The 18,602-nt window shown below is 40.7% G+C and overlaps 2 protein-coding genes and 1 long non-coding RNA gene across 4 annotated transcripts; 2 read left to right on the forward strand and 1 right to left on the reverse strand.

Annotated features, from left to right (window-relative positions):
• Positions 1 to 150: 150 nt before the first annotated feature.
• On the forward strand, positions 151 to 4,259 carry LOC103435455 (gamma-secretase subunit APH1-like). Its single transcript, XM_008373853.4, has 6 exons — positions 151 to 399; positions 722 to 877; positions 1,822 to 1,907; positions 2,338 to 2,463; positions 2,749 to 2,876; positions 3,772 to 4,259. Exons 1-6 carry the CDS (start codon positions 287 to 289, stop codon positions 3,910 to 3,912), a joined length of 750 nt encoding a protein of 249 aa, XP_008372075.1. The 5' UTR covers positions 151 to 286; the 3' UTR covers positions 3,913 to 4,259.
• Positions 4,260 to 4,741: 482 nt separating this feature from the next.
• Positions 4,742 to 13,630, forward strand: LOC139195234 (uncharacterized). Its single transcript, XR_011579905.1, has 2 exons — positions 4,742 to 4,858; positions 13,120 to 13,630. It is a non-coding gene; the product is annotated as an uncharacterized lncRNA (long non-coding RNA).
• On the reverse strand, positions 13,218 to 18,355 carry LOC103435456 (uncharacterized). 2 transcript variants are annotated; one of them, XM_008373854.4, is made up of 8 exons: positions 17,078 to 18,355; positions 16,489 to 16,662; positions 16,235 to 16,297; positions 15,719 to 15,785; positions 15,461 to 15,561; positions 14,873 to 14,917; positions 13,790 to 14,254; positions 13,218 to 13,661 (listed from the first exon to the last, which is right to left on the reverse strand). In XM_008373854.4, the coding sequence occupies exons 2-8, from the start codon at positions 16,621 to 16,623 to the stop codon at positions 13,491 to 13,493; spliced, it is 1,047 nt and encodes a 348-aa protein (XP_008372076.1). In that variant the 5' UTR covers positions 16,624 to 16,662; positions 17,078 to 18,355; the 3' UTR covers positions 13,218 to 13,490. The 2 variants fall into 2 exon arrangements, with proteins under 2 accessions (XP_008372076.1, XP_028956728.1); XM_029100895.2 differs by having other exon boundaries at positions 17,157 to 17,296.
• Positions 18,356 to 18,602: the final 247 nt, after the last annotated feature.

An 18,602-nucleotide genomic window follows, 5' to 3' on the forward strand; every position in this document is an offset into this window, starting at 1 on the left:
TTCATTGTACATCATGGGATCAATTTTAATCAGGTACCATTTATATTCAATTTTAAATTAAAAAATTAATAATAAATTTTGATATCTATAACAAACGGATATGATATGAGGATTCATCACAACCCACTACCGCAGAATAATCAAAACTGCAAATTATTTAAATAATAAAATTATCTTAAAACCGAAAATAAAAGAGAAATTTGGAAAAATAAAAACCCCTTTTAGGTGAACCGAGTCGGAGACGGAGTCTACTGAGTAAAAAGCTTTCCCCGATCGATCAAGGGAAATGACGATAGCAGCAGGGATCGGCTACGCCTTGCTAGCGCTAGGCCCCTCCCTCTCCCTCTTCGTCTCTGTCATCTCCAAGAAACCCTTTCTGGTTCTTACCGTCCTTTCAAGGTCAGCTTGCACCTAATTCTCTCTCCCCCTTTTGTTGGTGTGTTTCCTTTTAGGGTAAATTTTCCTTCTTGGGTAGCTTTGGAACATTGAAACTTTCAATTTAAGCTTACGTTGTAGCTGTGCTAATAATCAAGCTCATATTTTTACGATGGAATTTGGAAAATGTGGCAGTGATTTGTTCAGTGTTTGCAGAATTCTTAAAATTAAGCAAATTGGAAGTCGAATTTGATTATTAGGAAAGGGATTAATTCACATTTTGTTTATGGTGTATGAATACAATGTAATTTGGGCTCATAATATTGCTTTTTAATCATGTGTGCAGTACATTGTTATGGCTTATAAGTCTCATCGTGTTGTCGGGATTGTGGAGGGCATTCCTACCTCTGAAATCATCGGCATGGTGGCCGTATGGCATTCTCATATTCACATCGGTTGTGTTTCAAGAAGGGCTTCGGGTTCTCTTCTGGAAGGTCTACAAGTAAGTTGGTTTCTTGGGGCTTTGTCCTTAATTGTTTTTGGGGCTCAACAAAGTTAAAGCCTGTTAAAGGTTCGCTAGCATTTCTTATAATTTATAAGTAATGGGAAGAAGTGAAAAAATTTCTCTCTTTTAATGTAAGCTAAGGCATAATAAAAAGTTGGGATAGTTTATTATGAAACATTTCATAATTATTTCGACTCGAGTAGAGGATAGTTCATGGAGTAGCAAATAGTTTTGGGGTATTCTTTGTGGAAGACTTTTGAAAAGGGTCTCACTCGTGAACTTAGTGTGGTTTTAGGATTAGGGTTAGGCAGTGTTCAAAGAACTCCCATTACTCTGTAACTTGTATTGGTAAATGTGTATTATCCAGCTGAGGACCTGAGGTTAAAGAATCTCTATGTAAGGCTTCCTTACAGAATGTTCTGACTTTGTTTTATCTCAGAATGTCATGAGCATGTTATCTTCTAGTTATACCTCAATGCTTTGCCCTGTTGTTTTTACTCATAATCGAAATGACACTCTTACTCTTTCAATGTCTAAGATGCTCTGCAATATTCTTGTGCCCTAGCTTTGTTGATCTTTCTGTTGACTTATTCAACTTCATAATATCACCGCATTCACTGAATGTCATTTTCTTGATTTTCCCACGCATCACTGCTTCTGAGTTTTCTAATACTAAAATTCTTGCTGGTTTCTGCATCAAGTAAATCAGTTTTCTCGATCATAGAAGTTTAGAAACTTTCTGCCATCTGTGGAAGCCCACAACAACCTTTATACTTGGATGTTATGTTTTCTATTTAAGAGTAGGTTCTCTCTGTGTAGAAGTTTTTGTGTAATTCTTTTGCCCCTCTACACTTTGTATATGTGACGCATATGATCTATAGTTTGGGTTGTTTATGGTTGATTAAGGTATATAACATCTCTTGTTTTGCATATTATGGTAGGAAGTTGGAAGATACATTGGATGCTTTTGCTGATAGAGTCTCTAAACCACGGCTATATTTAACTGATAAGATGCAAATCGCTCTGGGTAAGCTTTACGAGGTTCTCAGATTTGTTACATTTGTAGTCATCATATATCAAGAAGAGGGGAGAGGGGGGTGGTGGTGGTAGTTGGTGGGCTTCCACCTTTAAGAACTTTGTGATTGAGTTTATAGGGTGATGTGCTTTTGAGTTCTGTATATTTTGTTGTTGTTATCATTCTATTAGGTTTGTGTTCTTCCATGCAACTCTCCAATTATTTTCTGGTGGATACCAACTGTACAGTGGTAGTCCAAGTAGTCCAACAATAAAAGTTTTGAACCTTCTTGTATATCTGTTTGCCTTGTGATGCTGCTGCTGCTGCATAGTATCACGTTTACTGGTTCACATAATCCCTTCTAAGCCTCTGTAAAGGACAATTCAAACAATTTTAATCTTTTTTGTCATACTAGACTGATTCTATCAGTTTGATCATGCAGCTGGAGGTCTGGGTCATGGTGTGGCACATGCTGTGTTTTTCTGTCTCAGCCTATTAACACCAGCATTTGGTCCAGCAACCTTCTTCGTTGACAGGTGCTCGAAGATACCATTTTTTCTCCTCTCTGGTGAGTCAAACCTTAAAATAGGTGCTTGCGAGGAATTAGTTTTTTTCTTCAGTTATAGGAGTTAGATTTTTTGAGCATGTTTGTAGATATAGGTGATTGCGAGGTTGTGTAGTTTCTTGACCATCTTAGTTTCCACCTGTACATTCAGAACAAGCAAGGGAAACTGAAATCGAATTTCCTGAAACTTTTGCAACAGCATTTTGGTAGTTGGCTGGTGTTTAGAAAAGTTCATTCTTTCTGTCAGCTTTATCCGTCCGACAATTTGTGTCTTGTTTTTTTTCGCAGCACTCATCGCCCTTGCGTTTGTAACAATTCATACTTTCTCCATGGTCATTGCATTCAATGGATATGCAGAAGGGAACAAGGTGGACCAGATTTTTGTTCCTGTAGTTCATCTTGTAGCAGGCCTGGTGGTAATTGTCTCTCTAACCTCACCTATTCAGGAAAACAGACAGAGTCACACACAGACACACGTCAGTGCTTATGCACTTTGTCCAACTGTTTTCTTGACATTCCATTGATGTTTTAATGTGCTTTTAACTTGGTAGTTCTGAAGTTTCTATATATATATATATCTATATTCTGGTGGGTTTGAACAAAAACACATTCACGATAAATAAGAAACGGAAACTTGCCATTCTATGACATGACATAGTGGCACATACACATAATATATGATGGATTGGTAGATATACAATTAGCAACTAATTTGCATTATGTAAGGCTCAAGATATGCAAAAGGTGCATACATGAGGTGGCGTTCTATTAAATAAAAGTCCACAAGTTCCAGTAAAATGGTAAAGAAAGGAGAGCTTATCTATTTGTTTATTTCATAAATTTTATGGAAATTGAGCAATTGTTAGGGTATGCGAAGAAGGCATAATTTGAGTATCTAATTCCGTTAGGGTGTGGAAATTGACTCCTATAATGTTTATTTGTTTGTTTAGGCATTTCGGCTATCTCCATTTTTCTTCTTACAAGCTCTTTCCATTTAAGTACAGTGTTTAATGGTTCATCTACTATTTGAAGAATTGTTTGCATTGCTTTTACTTTTCTTTAGTTACTTGAGGATTTATTTATTTATTTATTTATTATCTTGTATTTTATGATTAGGACCTGTTATTGGCACTCCAAAAAAGTCACCTGACACTCCAAATTTGTAAACATACAAGGAAAAGTTGTTTTAGGGAAGAGTGCAGGATGACATTGTCGGATTGCCAATAACATTACATTTTATTATTGTGTTTATTGTTTTCCATAACTTAATGCTACACTAGACCTGCTTGACTTTTGCCTTCAACTTCTCAGACACTTGTTAATTTTGCATCTGGGGGTTGTATCATCGGTATTCCGCTCCTTTTCTTCATCGCAATCCTGACGTTATTGCATTGTGGGAAGATGGTGTGGAGGAGGTTGACAGAGAACCGACACAGACAGGGTAGCATGTAGAATCCAGAGACTCGTTTCTAAGTATTGATGTGCAGTTCCCTCACGCTGTATCTTCTCCTTTGGCCGTTCTCTTGCCCTGCGTCTGTTGCTCCAAAAGATCAAGATAGCATCAACGGACTTTGCCACCCGCAGAAATGTTTTGTTCACATCACGAGGCCACTTCATCTTCAGTAAAGAAGTAGACGTTTTAGTTCGGATATTCAGGGATGTTGTACTTGTGTCAAACAGCAATACAATCGACTTTATCTTTCAGAGGCAAACTCTATGTACCTTTTAGACTTCTTGGATGTTTTTACCTTTCACACAGACCCAATTGAAGCATTAAAAAAAATTAAGTTCTCTGTATAGTCCACCCTTCCCGCCTGTATTCATTAAAATTTTACATATAGATATTAACATTTTATGTATAGTTTTGTAAGGGGGATCGATCTTTGCACCTCTTTCTCGCCCAGCACACCTTTATTTATCTTTAATTGTTGGATCGAATAAACTAAGGAGAATCAAAAGTTCGACGTAAAAAGAGGTGGACACCAAGAGAAATGGAGTGTGAGGAAATTGTTTTTATTTTTTTTATTTTTTTTATTTTTTATTTTTTATTTTTTTAGAAGGCCATATTTCCAACCAGTTAATTGATCACATGGTATAACATAGAATGCATCTTTTACCATTTTAGATTTTGAAGTTACTTGACCAAATCTCTTTCCTAAATAATTTTGAACTGCAAAGTGGCCAAACAAACCGCTAGCAAAAAAGAGCAACCCTAAACCAACAAGGCTCTCAGTTTTGCGAGGGTTGCTTTGCAAGAAGGTTGTTTTCACAACTCGAACTCATGACCTTTTGGTCACAGAAGAGCAACCTTATCATCGCGCAAGGCGCCCCTACACCACGAGCAAGTACTATTATATTATTTAGATTTCAAAAAATATGATCTAACACAGAGATTACAGTGTCCTAATTTACACTATACAACAACAACAACAACAACAAAGCCTTTTCCCACTAAGTGGGGTCGGCTATATGAATCCTAGAACGCCATTGCGCTCGGTTTTGTGTCATGTCCTCCGTTAGATCCAAGTACTCTAAGTCTTTTCTTAGAGTCTCTTCCAAAGTTTTCCTAGGTCTTCCTCTACCCCTTCGGCCCTGAACCTCTGTCCCGTAGTCACATCTTCGAACCGGAGCGTCAGTCGGCCTTCTTTGCACATGTCCAAATCACCGGAGCCGATTTTCTCTCATCTTTCCTACAATTTTGGCTACTCCTACTTTACCTCAGATATCCTCATTCCCAATCTTATCCTTTCTCGTGTGCCCACACATCCCACGAAGCATCCTCATCTCCGCTACACCCATTTTGTGTACGTGTTGATGCTTCACCGCCCAACATTCTGTGCCAAAAACATCGCTGGCCTTATTGCCGTCCTATAAAATTTTCTCTTGAGCTTCAGTGGCCTACGACGGTCACACAACACGCCGGATGCACTCTTACACTTCATCCATCCAGCTCGTATTCTATGGTTGAGATCTCCATCTAATTCTCCGTTCTCTTGCAAGATAGATCCTAGGTAGCGAAAACGGTCGCTTTTTGTGATCTTCGCTAGATTGCTCCGGTCATTAGTGTGGATAAGTATATAAATGGATAGAGATAGGAAAGCAAACACAAGATGTACGTGGTTCACCCAGATTGGCTACGTCCACGGAATAGAAGAGTTCTCATTAATTGTGAAGGGTTTACACAAGTACATAGGTTCAAGCTCTCCTTTAGTGAGTACAAGTGAATGATTTAGTACAAATGACATTAGGAAATATTGTGGGAGAATGATCTCGTAATCACGAAACTTCTAAGTATCGGAGTGTGGTGTCATCTTGACTTGCCTTATCTGTCTCATAGGTAGATGTGGCATCTTCTCTGGAAGTACTCTTCCTCCATCCAGGGGTGGTATCTTTAACTGGTGGAGATGCACAAGGTAATGTATCAATTTCACTTGAAGCTTACTTGTAGTTTCAGGCTTGGTCAAGCGCGATACAAACCATGTAGTAAGAGTCCCCCAAGTCGCCGAGCTAGGGGGTCTGCTGAAAGAGGTGACAGACAAGGTAAGCAATCAGAGCTCCGACTGATTGTTCACCTTCTCCCCATCTTGCAGCAGCATGAAGGATAAAGAGAAGAAAAATGAGAAGAGATGATATGAGATACTTTTGCTTTTGAAGAAGTAACTTTCCACAGGCTTATTCTTGAACTGAGCTGGAGGGTTTTCTGGTTTCCTCCAGAGTATAAGGCCGACTGAAGAATTTGAGGGTCAAAACAAGTCCATCAAATCTAGAGTACGTTCCACCCTGCTGATATGGGATACTTTTTCTTTTGACAGAGTAATGGATGTATCGGCACGTGTGCTGTTACGCTTGTCTCCACATGCTTCCTTGTATCCTTCGCACTTGCCCTATCTGTTCCTCAAACAGATGCGGAATCTTCCCTGGAAACATAACATGTTGAAGATGAGTACTCGAGAGCAATGCCAGGTAAGTAATCAGGTAAGGGGTTCCAGGCAGTCAGTTCCTGGCTGGAAGCTTGATTCCAAGTGCTGACTGATTGCTCTCTTTCTCCTTGTCTTGCAGGTAAAAACAAGGCCAAAGGAAAAGACAGGGAAAAAGCATGATATGGGATACTCTTGCTTTTAACCCTGATGATATGAGATATTCTTGCTCTAGTATAGCTTGTTTGCAGAGGTATTATCGGGGGGAAAGAAAGCTGAATATTTCGAAAGGCTTCGTTGGGAGTGCCCTCTCAGATATGATGAAGGGTTGAGCATTTTTGCAGGTCTGCCTGTCCGTTGGGGATGGAGGTCGACATATATAGGAGTCTCTCTAACAACAAGTAGTAATGCTATTCCTTTACCCTGCTTGGTCATAGCACGGTAGTGGGAGCTGCCAGTTTCACATGTCTTAACTCTGTCAGAGCACTTTGAAAAAGTGGTCTGTGGTATCTGGCTCTCGAGATTCGGAAAACGATGCCTCTTCGATTTTTGAGAAAGCAATCATGCTGGGGGTCTGGCTCTCGAGATTCGGAGAGCAGTGTCTCTTCGATTTTTGAGGAAGTAATCATGTTGGGAGTCTGGCTCTTGAGATTCGGAGGGCGGTGCCTCTTCGATTTTGGAGCAAGCAATCCTGTTGGGAGTGTTGTCTCGAATGTGAGTAAAGGTTGGGCATGTTTGCTAGTCTACCTTGCCACGAAGCACAAAGGTTGACACACAGGGACTTTCCAATTATCCAGCAATGGTACTGTTCCTTTACCCTCTCTTCGCTTTTGAGAAAGTAGTCATGTTGGGAGTCTGGCTCTCGAGATTCGGAGGACGGTGCCTCTTCGATTTTGGAGCAAGCAATCTTATTGGGAGTGTTTTCTCGAATGTGAGTAAAGGTTGGGCATGTTTGCTAGTCTACCTTGCCACGAAGCACAGAGGTTGACACACAGGGACTTTCCAATTATCCAGCAGTGGTACTGTTCCTTTACCCTTATGGGTAATAATATGGTAGCTAGACCTTCAAAATTTATGTGTCTAAACTTTGTTAGTGCTGTTTCTTTGCTATTCTTTTACCTTTCTTGGTCAGAGCGATGTAGTGGGAGCTGCAAGCTTCACGTGCTCAACTTTGGCAGAGAACTTTGGCAAAGTTATCTGTGGTACCCATGAGCTATTGTTGCGTGTGACAGGTGCTGACAAGGCTAGAAAAGTAGGTGCCTCTTCGATTTCTGAGATCGGCCCTCGTGGTCTCTGAGCAGCCCAGCTTTTGAGAAAGCGAGCGCCTCTTCGATTGATTCGGAGAACGATGCCTCATCGATTTTTGAGAAAGCAATCATGCTGGGGGTCTGGCTCTCGAAGATTCGGGAAGCAGTGTCTCTTCGATTTTTGAGAAAGTAATCATGTTGGGAGTCTGGCTCTCGAGATTCGGAGGGCGGTGCCTCTTCGATTTTGGAGCAAGCAATCTTGTTGGGAGTTTTCTCGAATGTGAGTAAAGGTTGGGCATGTTTGCTAGTCTACCTTGCCACGAAGCACAGAGGTTGACACACAGGGACTTTCCAATTATCCAGCAATGGTACTGTTCCTTTACCCTCTCTTCGATTTTTAAGAAAGTAGTCATGTTGGGAGTCTGGCTCTCGAGATTTGGAGGACGGTGCCTCTTCGATTTTGGAGCAAGCAATCTTATTGGGAGTGTTTTCTCGAATGTGAGTAAAGGTTGGGCATGTTTGCTAGTCTACCTTGCCACGAAGCACAGAGGTTGACACACAGGGACTTTCCAATTATCCAGCAGTGGTACTGTTCCTTTACCCTTGTGGGTAATAATATGGTAGCTAGACCTTCAAAAATTATGGGTCTAAACTTTGTTAGTGTTGTTTCTTTGCTATTCTTTTACCCTTCTTGGTCAGAGCGATGTAGTAGGAGCTGCAAGCTTCACGTGCTCAACTTTGGCAGAGAACTTTGGCAAAGTTATCTGTGGTACCCGTGAGCTATTGTTGCGTGTGGGAAGTGGGTGATTGAACAGTAAGATTCATGTGTTTTCTACTTCCCCAAAAGTCTTCGACAGAATGCCCATAATTTCCGCAAAGCTGAGTGTGCGTGTGACAGGTGCTGACAAGGCTGGAAAAGTAGGTGCCTCTTCGATTTCTGAGATCGGCCCTCGTGGTCTCTGGGGAGCCCAGCTTTTGAGAAAGCGAGCGCCTCTTCGATTTCTAAGATCGGCCTTCGTGGTCTTTGAGCAGCCCAACTTTTGAGAAAGCAAACGCCTCTTCGATTTCTGAGATCAACCCTCGTGATCTCTAAGCAGCCCAACTTTTGAGAAAGCAAACGCCTCTTCGATTTCTGAGCAGGCGCCTCTTCGATTTCTGAAGCTCCGTCGAGTGCAGATTTTTATAGGGGCTGGCATTAAGTTCCAAAGCACACTTGAATCTCCACCAATAGAAGCTTCATTCTTGCACTTCTAAGATCTTGATTTGCCCGACCTCTTCTCTCTTCAACACCTTTGAAAATGTCTGGCCCCTCCGACCGTCGTTTTGACTTGAACCTTGTTGAAGAGGCAGCCCCGCCTTCTCCAGACAACATATGGCGCCCATCCTTCGTCTCCCTTACTGGTCCTCTTACCGTTGGGGATTCCGTGATGAAGAATGATATGACCGCTGCGGTGGTGGCCAGGAACCTTCTCACTCCCAAAGATAACAGACTACTTTCCAAACGGTCTGATGAGTTAGCTGTTAAGGATTCGCTGGCTCTCAGTGTTCAGTGTGCAGGTTCTGTGTCTAATATGACCCAACGCCTATTTGCTCGAACCCGCCAAGTTGAATCATTGGCGGCTGAAGTGATGAGTCTCAAACAGGAGATTAGGGGGCTCAAGCATGAGAATAAACAGTTGCACCGGCTCGCACATGACTATGCTACAAACATGAAGAGGAAGCTTGACCAGATGAAGGAAACTGATGGTCAGGTTTTACTTGATCATCAGAGATTTGTGGGTTTGTTCCAAAGGCATTTATTGCCTTCGTCTTCTGGGGCTGTACCGCATAATGAAGCTCCGAATGATCAACCTCTGATGCCTCCTCCTTCTAGGGTTCTGTCCAGTACTGAGGCTCCAAATGATCCCCCTCCGGTGCCTTCTCTTTCTGGGGCTCTACCGACTGCTGAGACTTCTCCTAAGCAACCTTTGTGAAGGCTCCCTCTTGTGTGTTTATTTTGACTCATGCATATGTACATATTTGTAGCTTATCGGGGATATCAATAAATAAGCTTTCCTTCATTTCAACGTATTGTGTTAAATACACCAAAGCCTTCTTCGCTAAGTTCTTTGAATTTTCTTTTGTTGAAGCTTGTATGTTGAAGCTTTCTGAGTGGAGCATGTAGGTTGGGGTAGTGTTCCCTTAATTTCCCGAGTGAGGAAAACTTCTCGGTTGGAGACTTGGAAAATCCAAGTCACTGAGTGGGATCGGCTATATGAATCTTAGAACGCCATTGTGCTCGATCCTGTGTCATGTCCTTCGTTAGATCCAAGTACTCTAAGTCTTTTCTTAGAGTCTCTTCCAAAGTTTTCCTAGGTCTTCCTCTACCCCTTCGGCCCTGAACCTCTGTCCCACAGTCGCATCTTCTAATCGGAACGTCAGTAGGCCTTCTTTGCACATGTCCAAACCACCGTAACCGATTTTCTCTCATCTTTCCTTCAATTTCGGCTACTCCTACTTTACCCCGGATATCCTCATTCCTAATCTTATCCTTTCTCGTGTGCCCACACATCCAACGAAGCATCCTCATCTCCGCTACACCCATTTTGTGTACGTGTTGATGTTTCACCGCCCAACATTCTGTGCCATACAGCATCGCCGGCCTTATTGCCGTCCTATAAAATTTTCCCTTGAGCTTCAGTGGCATACGGCGGTCACACAACACGCCGGATGCACTCTTCCACTTCATCCATCCAGCTTGTATTCTATGGTTGAGATCTCCATCTAATTCTCCGTTCTTTTGCAAGATAGATCCTAGGTAACGAAAATGGTCGCTCTTTGGTATTTCTTGATCTCCGATCCTCACCCCTAACTCGTTTTGGCCTCCATTTGCACTGAACTTGCACTCCATATATTCTGTCTTTGATCGGCTTAGGCGAAGACCTTTAGATTCCAACACTTCTCTCCAAAGGTTAAGCTTTGCATTTACCCCTTCCTGAGTTTCATCTATCAACACTATATCGTCTGCGAAAAGCATACACCAAGGAATATCATCTTGAATATGTCCTGTTAACTCATCCATTACCAACGCAAAAAGGTAAGGACTTAAGGATGAGCCTTGATGTAATCCTACAGTTATGGGAAAGCTTTCGGTTTGTCCTTCATGAGTTCTTACGGCAGTCTTTGCTCCTTCATACATATCCTTTATAGCTTGGATATATGCTACTCGTACTCCTTTCTTCTCTAAAATCCTCCAAAGAATGTCTCTTGGGACCCTATCATACGCTTTTTCCAAATCTATAAAGACCATGTGTAAATCCTTTTTCCCATCTCTATATCTTTCCATCAATCTTCGTAAGAGATAGATTGCCTCCATGGTTGAGCGCCCTGGCATGAACCCGAATTGGTTGTCCGAAACCCGTGTCTCTTGCCTCAATCTATGCTCAATGACTCTCTCCCAGAGCTTCATTGTATGACTCATTAGCTTAATACCCCTATAGTTCATGCAATTTTGTACGTCGCCCTTATTCTTGTAGATAGGCACCAAAGTGCTCGTTCGCCACTCATTTGGCATCTTCTTCGTTTTCAAAATCCTATTGAAAAGGTCAGTGAGCCATGTTATACCTGTCTCTCCCAAAAGTTTCCACACTTCAATTGGTATATTGTCTGGGCCTATTGCTTTTTTATGCTTCATCTTCTTCAAAGCTACAACCACTTCTTCCTTCCGGATTCGACGATAAAAAGAGTAGTTTCTACACTCTTCTGAGTTACTCAACTCCCCTAAAGAAGCACTCATTTCATGTCCTTCATTGAAAAGATTATGAAAATAACCTCTCCATCTGTCTTTAACCGCGTTCTCTGTAGCAAGAACATTTCCATCTTCATCCTTGATGCACCTCACTTGGTTTAGGTCCCTTGTCTTCTTTTCCCTTGCTCTAGATAGTTTATAGATATCCAACTCTCCTTCTTTGGTATCTAGTCGTTTATACATATCGTCGTAAGCCGCTAACTTAGCTTCTCTGACAGCTTTCTTCGCCTCTTGCTTCGCTTTTCTATACCTTTCACCATTTTCATCGGTCCTCTCCTTGTATAAGGCTTTACAGCATTCCTTCTTAGCCTTCACCTTTGTTTGTACCTCCTCATTCCACCACCAAGATTCCTTTTGATGTGGGGCAAAGCCCTTGGACTCTCCTAATACCTCTTTTGCTACTTTTCGGATACAACTAGCCATGGAATCCCACATTTGGCTAGCTTCCCCCTCTCTATCCCACACACATTGGGTGATTACCTTCTCTTTGAAAATGACTTGTTTTTCTTCTTTTAGATTCCACCATCTAGTCCTTGGGCACTTCCAAGTCTTGTTCTTTTGTCTTACTCTTTTGATATGTACATCCATCACCAACAAGCGATGTTGATTAGCCACGCTCTCTCCTGGTATAACTTTGCAATCCTTACAAGTTATACGATCCCCTTTCCTCATTAGAAGAAAATCTATTTGTGTTTTTGACGACCCACTCTTGTAGGTGATCACATGTTCTTCTCTCTTCTTAAAGAAGGTGTTGGCTAAGAAGAGATCATATGCCATTGCAAAATCCAAGATAGCTTCCCCATCCTCGTTTCTCTCCCCAAAACCATGGCCACCATGAAAACCTCCATAGTTGCCTGTCTCCCTGCCCACGTGTCCATTTAAATCTCCTCCTATAAATAACTTCTCCGTCTGAGCAATTCCTTGCACCAAGTCTCCAAGATCTTCCCAAAATTTCTCCTTCGAACTCGTATCCAACCCTACTTGAGGTGCGTACGCACTAATCACATTGATAAGTTCTTGTCCTATTACAATCTTGATTGCCATGATTCTATCTCCTACCCTCTTGACATCTACAACATCTTGTACCAAGGTCTTGTCCACGATGATGCCAACACCGTTTCTCGTTCTATTTGTGCCCGAATACCAAAGTTTAAACCCTGAGTTTTCTAGATCCTTTGCCTTACTACCAACCCACTTAGTTTCTTGTAGGCACATAATATTTATCCTTCTCCTCACCATAACTTCCACTACTTCCATAGATTTTCCCGTTAAGGTTCCTATATTCCACGTTCCTAAACGCATTTTGCTCTCTTGAACTCTACCCTTCTGTCCTAGCTTCTTCACCCTCCCCCGTCTAATAGGATCAAAGTACTTCTTTTGTGTGTCCCGGGTAAAGTTGATAGGAGCATATGCTCCCAAACAACTTTGAGTGGAGTCGTTCGAAAAGAAGTTTCTATGGCCCCCTTGCTCATTTAACACTGCATCCGGATGCCGATGGAGATACAGCGACCCTTGCTCACTTATCACTGTGCTCGGGCCACACAGCGCGCCACTTACGGGTGACGCCCTAGCTTTAGCGCGATTTTGTTCTGGATTCATTTTCATAAGGATTCGACGTGATCATGGAGTGCCGGCTGTCGACTACCTGACGCCCTCCCCCTCCTCCTTTATCCGGGCTTGGGACCGGCCATGTAAGACATGGGCGGAGTTGTCCTAATTTACACTATATTAAAGAATAAATGTATTTTCTTCAAACAAATAAATGTATTTAAAAAAAAAGGAAGAAAACATTAGACACTTGTCGGCTAATCTTGGATGAGGATCCTCTCCGAATCCCCTTTGTGAGGATCCTAAGAATTAATTCATCTTACCCGTTCATTATACATCGTGCGGTCGTTAGGTACTGTTTGTGTTCAATTTTAAATAAAAACTTCAAAATGATTTCTGACTGCAGGATAACTAATAAACAGATAGGATGAACTTATCCCTAAGATCCTCACAAAGAGGTTCCGGATACGATCCTATTCCGCTTATCTTTAATATTTTGACTTCCTTATTACTGACTTCTGTACTTTTAGTTCACTTGGAAAAAAACTTCCATACATCTCTATCAGCCATCTCCTTCACTAGATGGGCTCCGAAAATGCCTTCTTCATCTACCAGGCTTCTGAGATGCCGAGCTCCGCTATTGAAGCCAACGTAGTTCCTTTTTGTGGCCAAGTACAGCACTCCATATGGGGGCCTCAAACACTGATAATTTCAAAGCAAAAATAAAACAGCATAAATAGTTTGTTCGTATGAAAAATTGGAAGAATACATAACAAACATGTTGCTTCAATGTCTTCACGTAAAATGTAGAAAGGGGCAAAGAAACTGACCTTCTTTATGAGTGCATAAAGTTTCTTCAACGAGGTCAAAGAATATGGGATCTCTGTCAGCAAGATAATATCATATCCGCCTCCTTGTTCTGTCTCGCTAGCCCTCTCCCATGCCCGGCTTCCTGAAAGCTTCCTCGATCGCCTTGAGGAGGATTCTCGTGCCAAGATGCTACCGTCTTGGCTGCTACATCCATCCATAAAATCCTCCTCAGAGAAGCTGAGATTCATTCCTGTTGATGCTTCACCATCATTCCTTACAATAGACAAGACTGTGGGAAGTTCTTCCCAGTCACCAGCATAAAAATGCACTGACTGGGTCACAGTTTGTCTTGATGGAGTCAGAGGGCTTTCTGTCTGCCGGCTCTGCCTGTCTCGAGCCTGCTCAAGATTGGCTAGGACATTTGGTATAGTTGTGCATCTAATGGTTTCTGCATTCAGGTCTTGAAAGTGCACCGTGGAAGCTCCCTATGAATAAATGAGTCAGATTAGACAAACATTATAAATCAACTTCTTCAAATATGTTCCAAAGCCTATAGAGGTCGCACTTGGTGCGATGGCAAGTGCCTTCGCCCATGAGCGGTAGGTCTCGGGTTCGAGACTTGGGAGCAGCCTCTCCATAAAATGGGGGTAAGGCTAGCCGACATTTACCTCTCCCAGACCTTGCGTAAAGCGGGAGTCTTGTGCACTGGGTACGACCTTTTACCGAATTGTTTTTCACCCGTTATTTCATTTTCTTTTGGTTTAATTGTTTCACGTATTTGGCTGGGAATTTATTAGACCTTGAACGAAGCTGCTATGAAGACGTATGCACTCATATTTTATCCCAATGACATTGAAATTAACATAAAACCCCATCCAAATAATCCCATCTATGGGAAATTTTAACCACCAACATTTCACGTGAGCAAAATGGTTAATATTCTTGCAACAGGAAATGTTATGTCATCACTCAAGCAATTTTCTTCCCAAAGCGCCGTATTTGAAAAAAATTTAGACATCGGTTATTTAAAGAAAAGGAATGATATCAGCATGGGGTGAAATCAAAAGAAAATGGGACAAAAAAAGCCATAAATAATAGCATACCTTTAGGCATGCAAAAATCCCTGGAAGGCCATAGCCGCAACCCAACTGCAAGAATCAGCAGGTAAAAAGATTAAGCCACTGATCAATTAGTAACTGATTAGCGAAAGGAAGTTTAACGATGGAGTAGCAAAGGAGTGTTGAGGCTTATTACAACCACATACTTGCAGGAAGTGACAATGGCAAACTTTATCAACATAATTCAATAGAAATAGAGTACACATTTAAGCACATTTTAGTTGCTTATCTGGATCCGTAATATTTACCCAAGAAAAAGTAATTTAGAGAACATTTCGGCGAACATAATTAGATGTAGCACTGTTTTAGATGTGGTCTCTTGTAGAGAACAAATTGCAAAACTTTCAGGCCTCTGGGAAAACATGAGAACAAATGATTATTCAAATTAAGCACTATTATAATAGTGTCATTTTTAATATCGACCAAACCTTGATTACAAATAGTCACCGGGTGAAATTTAATGATATATCAAGAGATACAAAGTTATAATCACGGCACTCGGAGCAAAGTTTAAAAGTCAAGAACAAGTAAAAAGAAAACTGAACTGAAGCATGAAAGAGCAAGATATACTACCTCAAGCACCCTTTTTCCTCGAAAGCTCACTTGCCCATCTCGAATCTCATGCTTAAGGACATTAACAAGATCAATGGAGCTATCCCAAGATTTCAGATGCCCTGCGCAGTAAATGAATATCCAGTTTTAATCTCAGATAAAGTAAGTAGATAGTTCTTTAGATCTAAAGAGACTGCTCTTGGGACTTTATCATATGACGACAGCCAAATTTGAATTGAAATCTTCACTTTATTGGAATGCAATGTCCGGTGTCCATACCATATGGTTTTATGGATATCATCTCTGAACCATTGAAGCCGATGATATCAGAAACACTAACTCTCCCCTATTAAAGATTGAGAAAGCCATCAATCAACTTATCAACATACTTTTCAACAACAATAATGCAAAATGCTCCATGATTTGTTAGCTATGCTGCTTTTCCATGATAATTAATCCATCCAGACATTAATGCGTCCAGTAAGGTAATACAAGCCAAATTCCACAAGCCATATAATTTAATATTCATCTTTTAAAAAAGCAGGTCGCAGGGAAAAATCAAAAGGATCGAGCACCAAAATAAAAGAGACTTCTAGAAGAGACAAGGAACCATGGCAAAAGATTGCGACTTTCCATAGCAAAAGGTTTAATTGGAAACAGAAATGTCTAATCGGGATAGTTAATTTATAATCAATTTCAGTCTGCAACTAATCTTCCATAAACTAATGACCTAACGATGCTTTTCTACCAAGCCAAGGTATAAAGACCAGACCAAATAGGAGAAGAAAGACATACCTTGAAGACATTGAGTCCTTGCAAGTCAATATTCTCACCAGCATACTTGTACGGGTGAGCAGTCTGCGGTGTATAAATGGAACAATGTCACAATACAAATATAACTTATTAGCCCCCTCTCTTCCAACAAAATTTCGAACAACAAACCCTTACCTTTTCAAACCGAACAAAAACTGACAATAACGTTTATATTTCTTGGGTCATACATGTAGAATTACGATCACAAATGGTTGAAGGGTTCGATAGGATCATACCTTCGAAGGGATAATCTCAACAGCTGGTGAAGGGAGGTGCGAATCCCTCTCCGAAATAGAGGACACGCTTTGACTTCCTTTGTCTTGAGGCACCAAGCCGGGCAAACATTGTGCAAGCAATGATGGTGCACGCATTGTACCCGGATATCCGGAACAAAGGTTTGGAAACAAAACCTTGCAATTACCAACACGTTAAATTAGTCCATGAAGCATTCCTCAATGAATCAGTAGAAAACCAATTCTTTCATTCAGGCCCTTCCCTTTCCTCTTTCTTGTTCAACCAATCCCACCAACTTAACAACATTAATAATTAATCGGATCGGCTAACCTAACACAATGTCATAAACTTGCATTCACTAACCAAAAATTAAATTACCAAAAAAAAAAGTAGAAAATCAAATAATCTCACAATTTCAGCGATTATTTTTGAAAAATCCCAAATAAAGAGTAACAATTAAAAATTAAAATGAGAGTTTTCCAATTTGCAGAAAATCAAATTAAGCCAAACCCATATCTCCAATTACACCAAAAATTAAAAGAAAAACAAGATTGAATTAGAGAAATTAGAGAAAAATACATAAACAAATACCTGTATTTGGGTACAGAGTGTCAAATTATGAATTGCTTGGCAAATAATTTCAGCACGAGAATCTGAGTCCGAGGAATACTCTTTATAAATCGCAATCCGGAAGATCAGAATCGCTCTGCAATTTCAGCGAAACAGAGGTAGCTGTGGCTCTGATCAAAGTCAAAAAGCCCAATACCAACAGCTTCTTCAGAGATGGAGGAAAAGCAAGGAAGCTTCGGTTTCAGACCCCAACTGTAAAATAAACCGAATTCCCGAAACTGCCACTGAAAGTCGACTGTAATTGGCGGGGATGACACTGTGACTATGGCGTTAGTAACGTGTCACTTTTGCAAATAAAAGAGAGTTGAAGGGTAAATGCGGAAGTCAAGTCCTCGTAGAATTTGGAGAAAGTAACCACACTAGCCGGATTCTCGAAATCCGTAAATGATGTCCGTTTATTGTACATCGTACGATTAGAAATCATTTTAAATATTTTTATTTAAAATTAAATCCAAATAATATTTTGACAAAAATTAATCGTAAGGTGTACGATAAATACGATTTACAAGTTCCAAAATCCGAAGAGAATCCCGTTGGGAGTTAAAAAAAAAAAAAAACCAAAAGGGATAGGGAGCGGCGGATTTGGTCAGTTTTGTCGTGTTTGATTCCCCCCGTGTAGAACGGAGTTTTGGTCAACTGGGGCCACATGGTTGACGCGTGTACGTGGTAGGTGATAGAAAATTGTTCCTCATGTGATGAACACGCTAGTGTTTGGTTGCTAGGTAAGATCTAGGATTAGGTGAAAGATTAGGACGGGGATTGACTTTTAATAACAAGAGAATGAGTTGCGAACTTTAATTATCTTACGAGAGATTCTCTCATATCATTGATCGCCTGCAGTTTTCTAACAATTAACAAGTATTTATTGAATGATGGCTTTATTTGTATTTAGACTAGATTATATGAGAAAATTTCTCCTTTTTAACTCGTCATCTTAGGGCTAATATTCTAATCAACTCATGTGTTGCCAAAGGCAGATGCATGTACAGATCCGAGTGGTACTGGGAGCACTAAAAAATTTGAAGAAGTGTTTGTGAGAACCTTTGAGGACCACTCAACGGACTGAGTAGGTGGTGGAAGAGAGAAAATCACTATAGTTGTGCAGATGTTGTGCAACATAAGCTTTGAAGACCACCATAACTTTGCTATTCTTGCACCTTGGTTCCAATGAAGGAGAAAGATTTTCTCTCTCTGTTTTCTAAGTGACCAACTCCTCATTTTTTTAATTGTTTTCCAATTAGCTTGTGATACCTAGCATTTTAATTAATAAAAAGATGATGTATTAATCAACCAATACTTTTATACAATATGTTTGACACCGTTATTTATTTTAAAGTTCACTCTAAATTCATATGACATCTCAAGTACTACGATCTTATAATCACTTGAACTTTCATCCTGTAAATAAGCACTTATTTATATGATTATATGATAAATAATAAATTAACTTAAATCTGCCTAGCCCGTCTAGACCCCGTCTAGGCTC

The sequence above is a fragment of the Malus domestica genome, chromosome 04, assembly GCF_042453785.1.
Source record: "Malus domestica chromosome 04, GDT2T_hap1".
In the NCBI taxonomy this organism is placed as follows: Eukaryota; Viridiplantae; Streptophyta; class Magnoliopsida; order Rosales; family Rosaceae; genus Malus; species Malus domestica.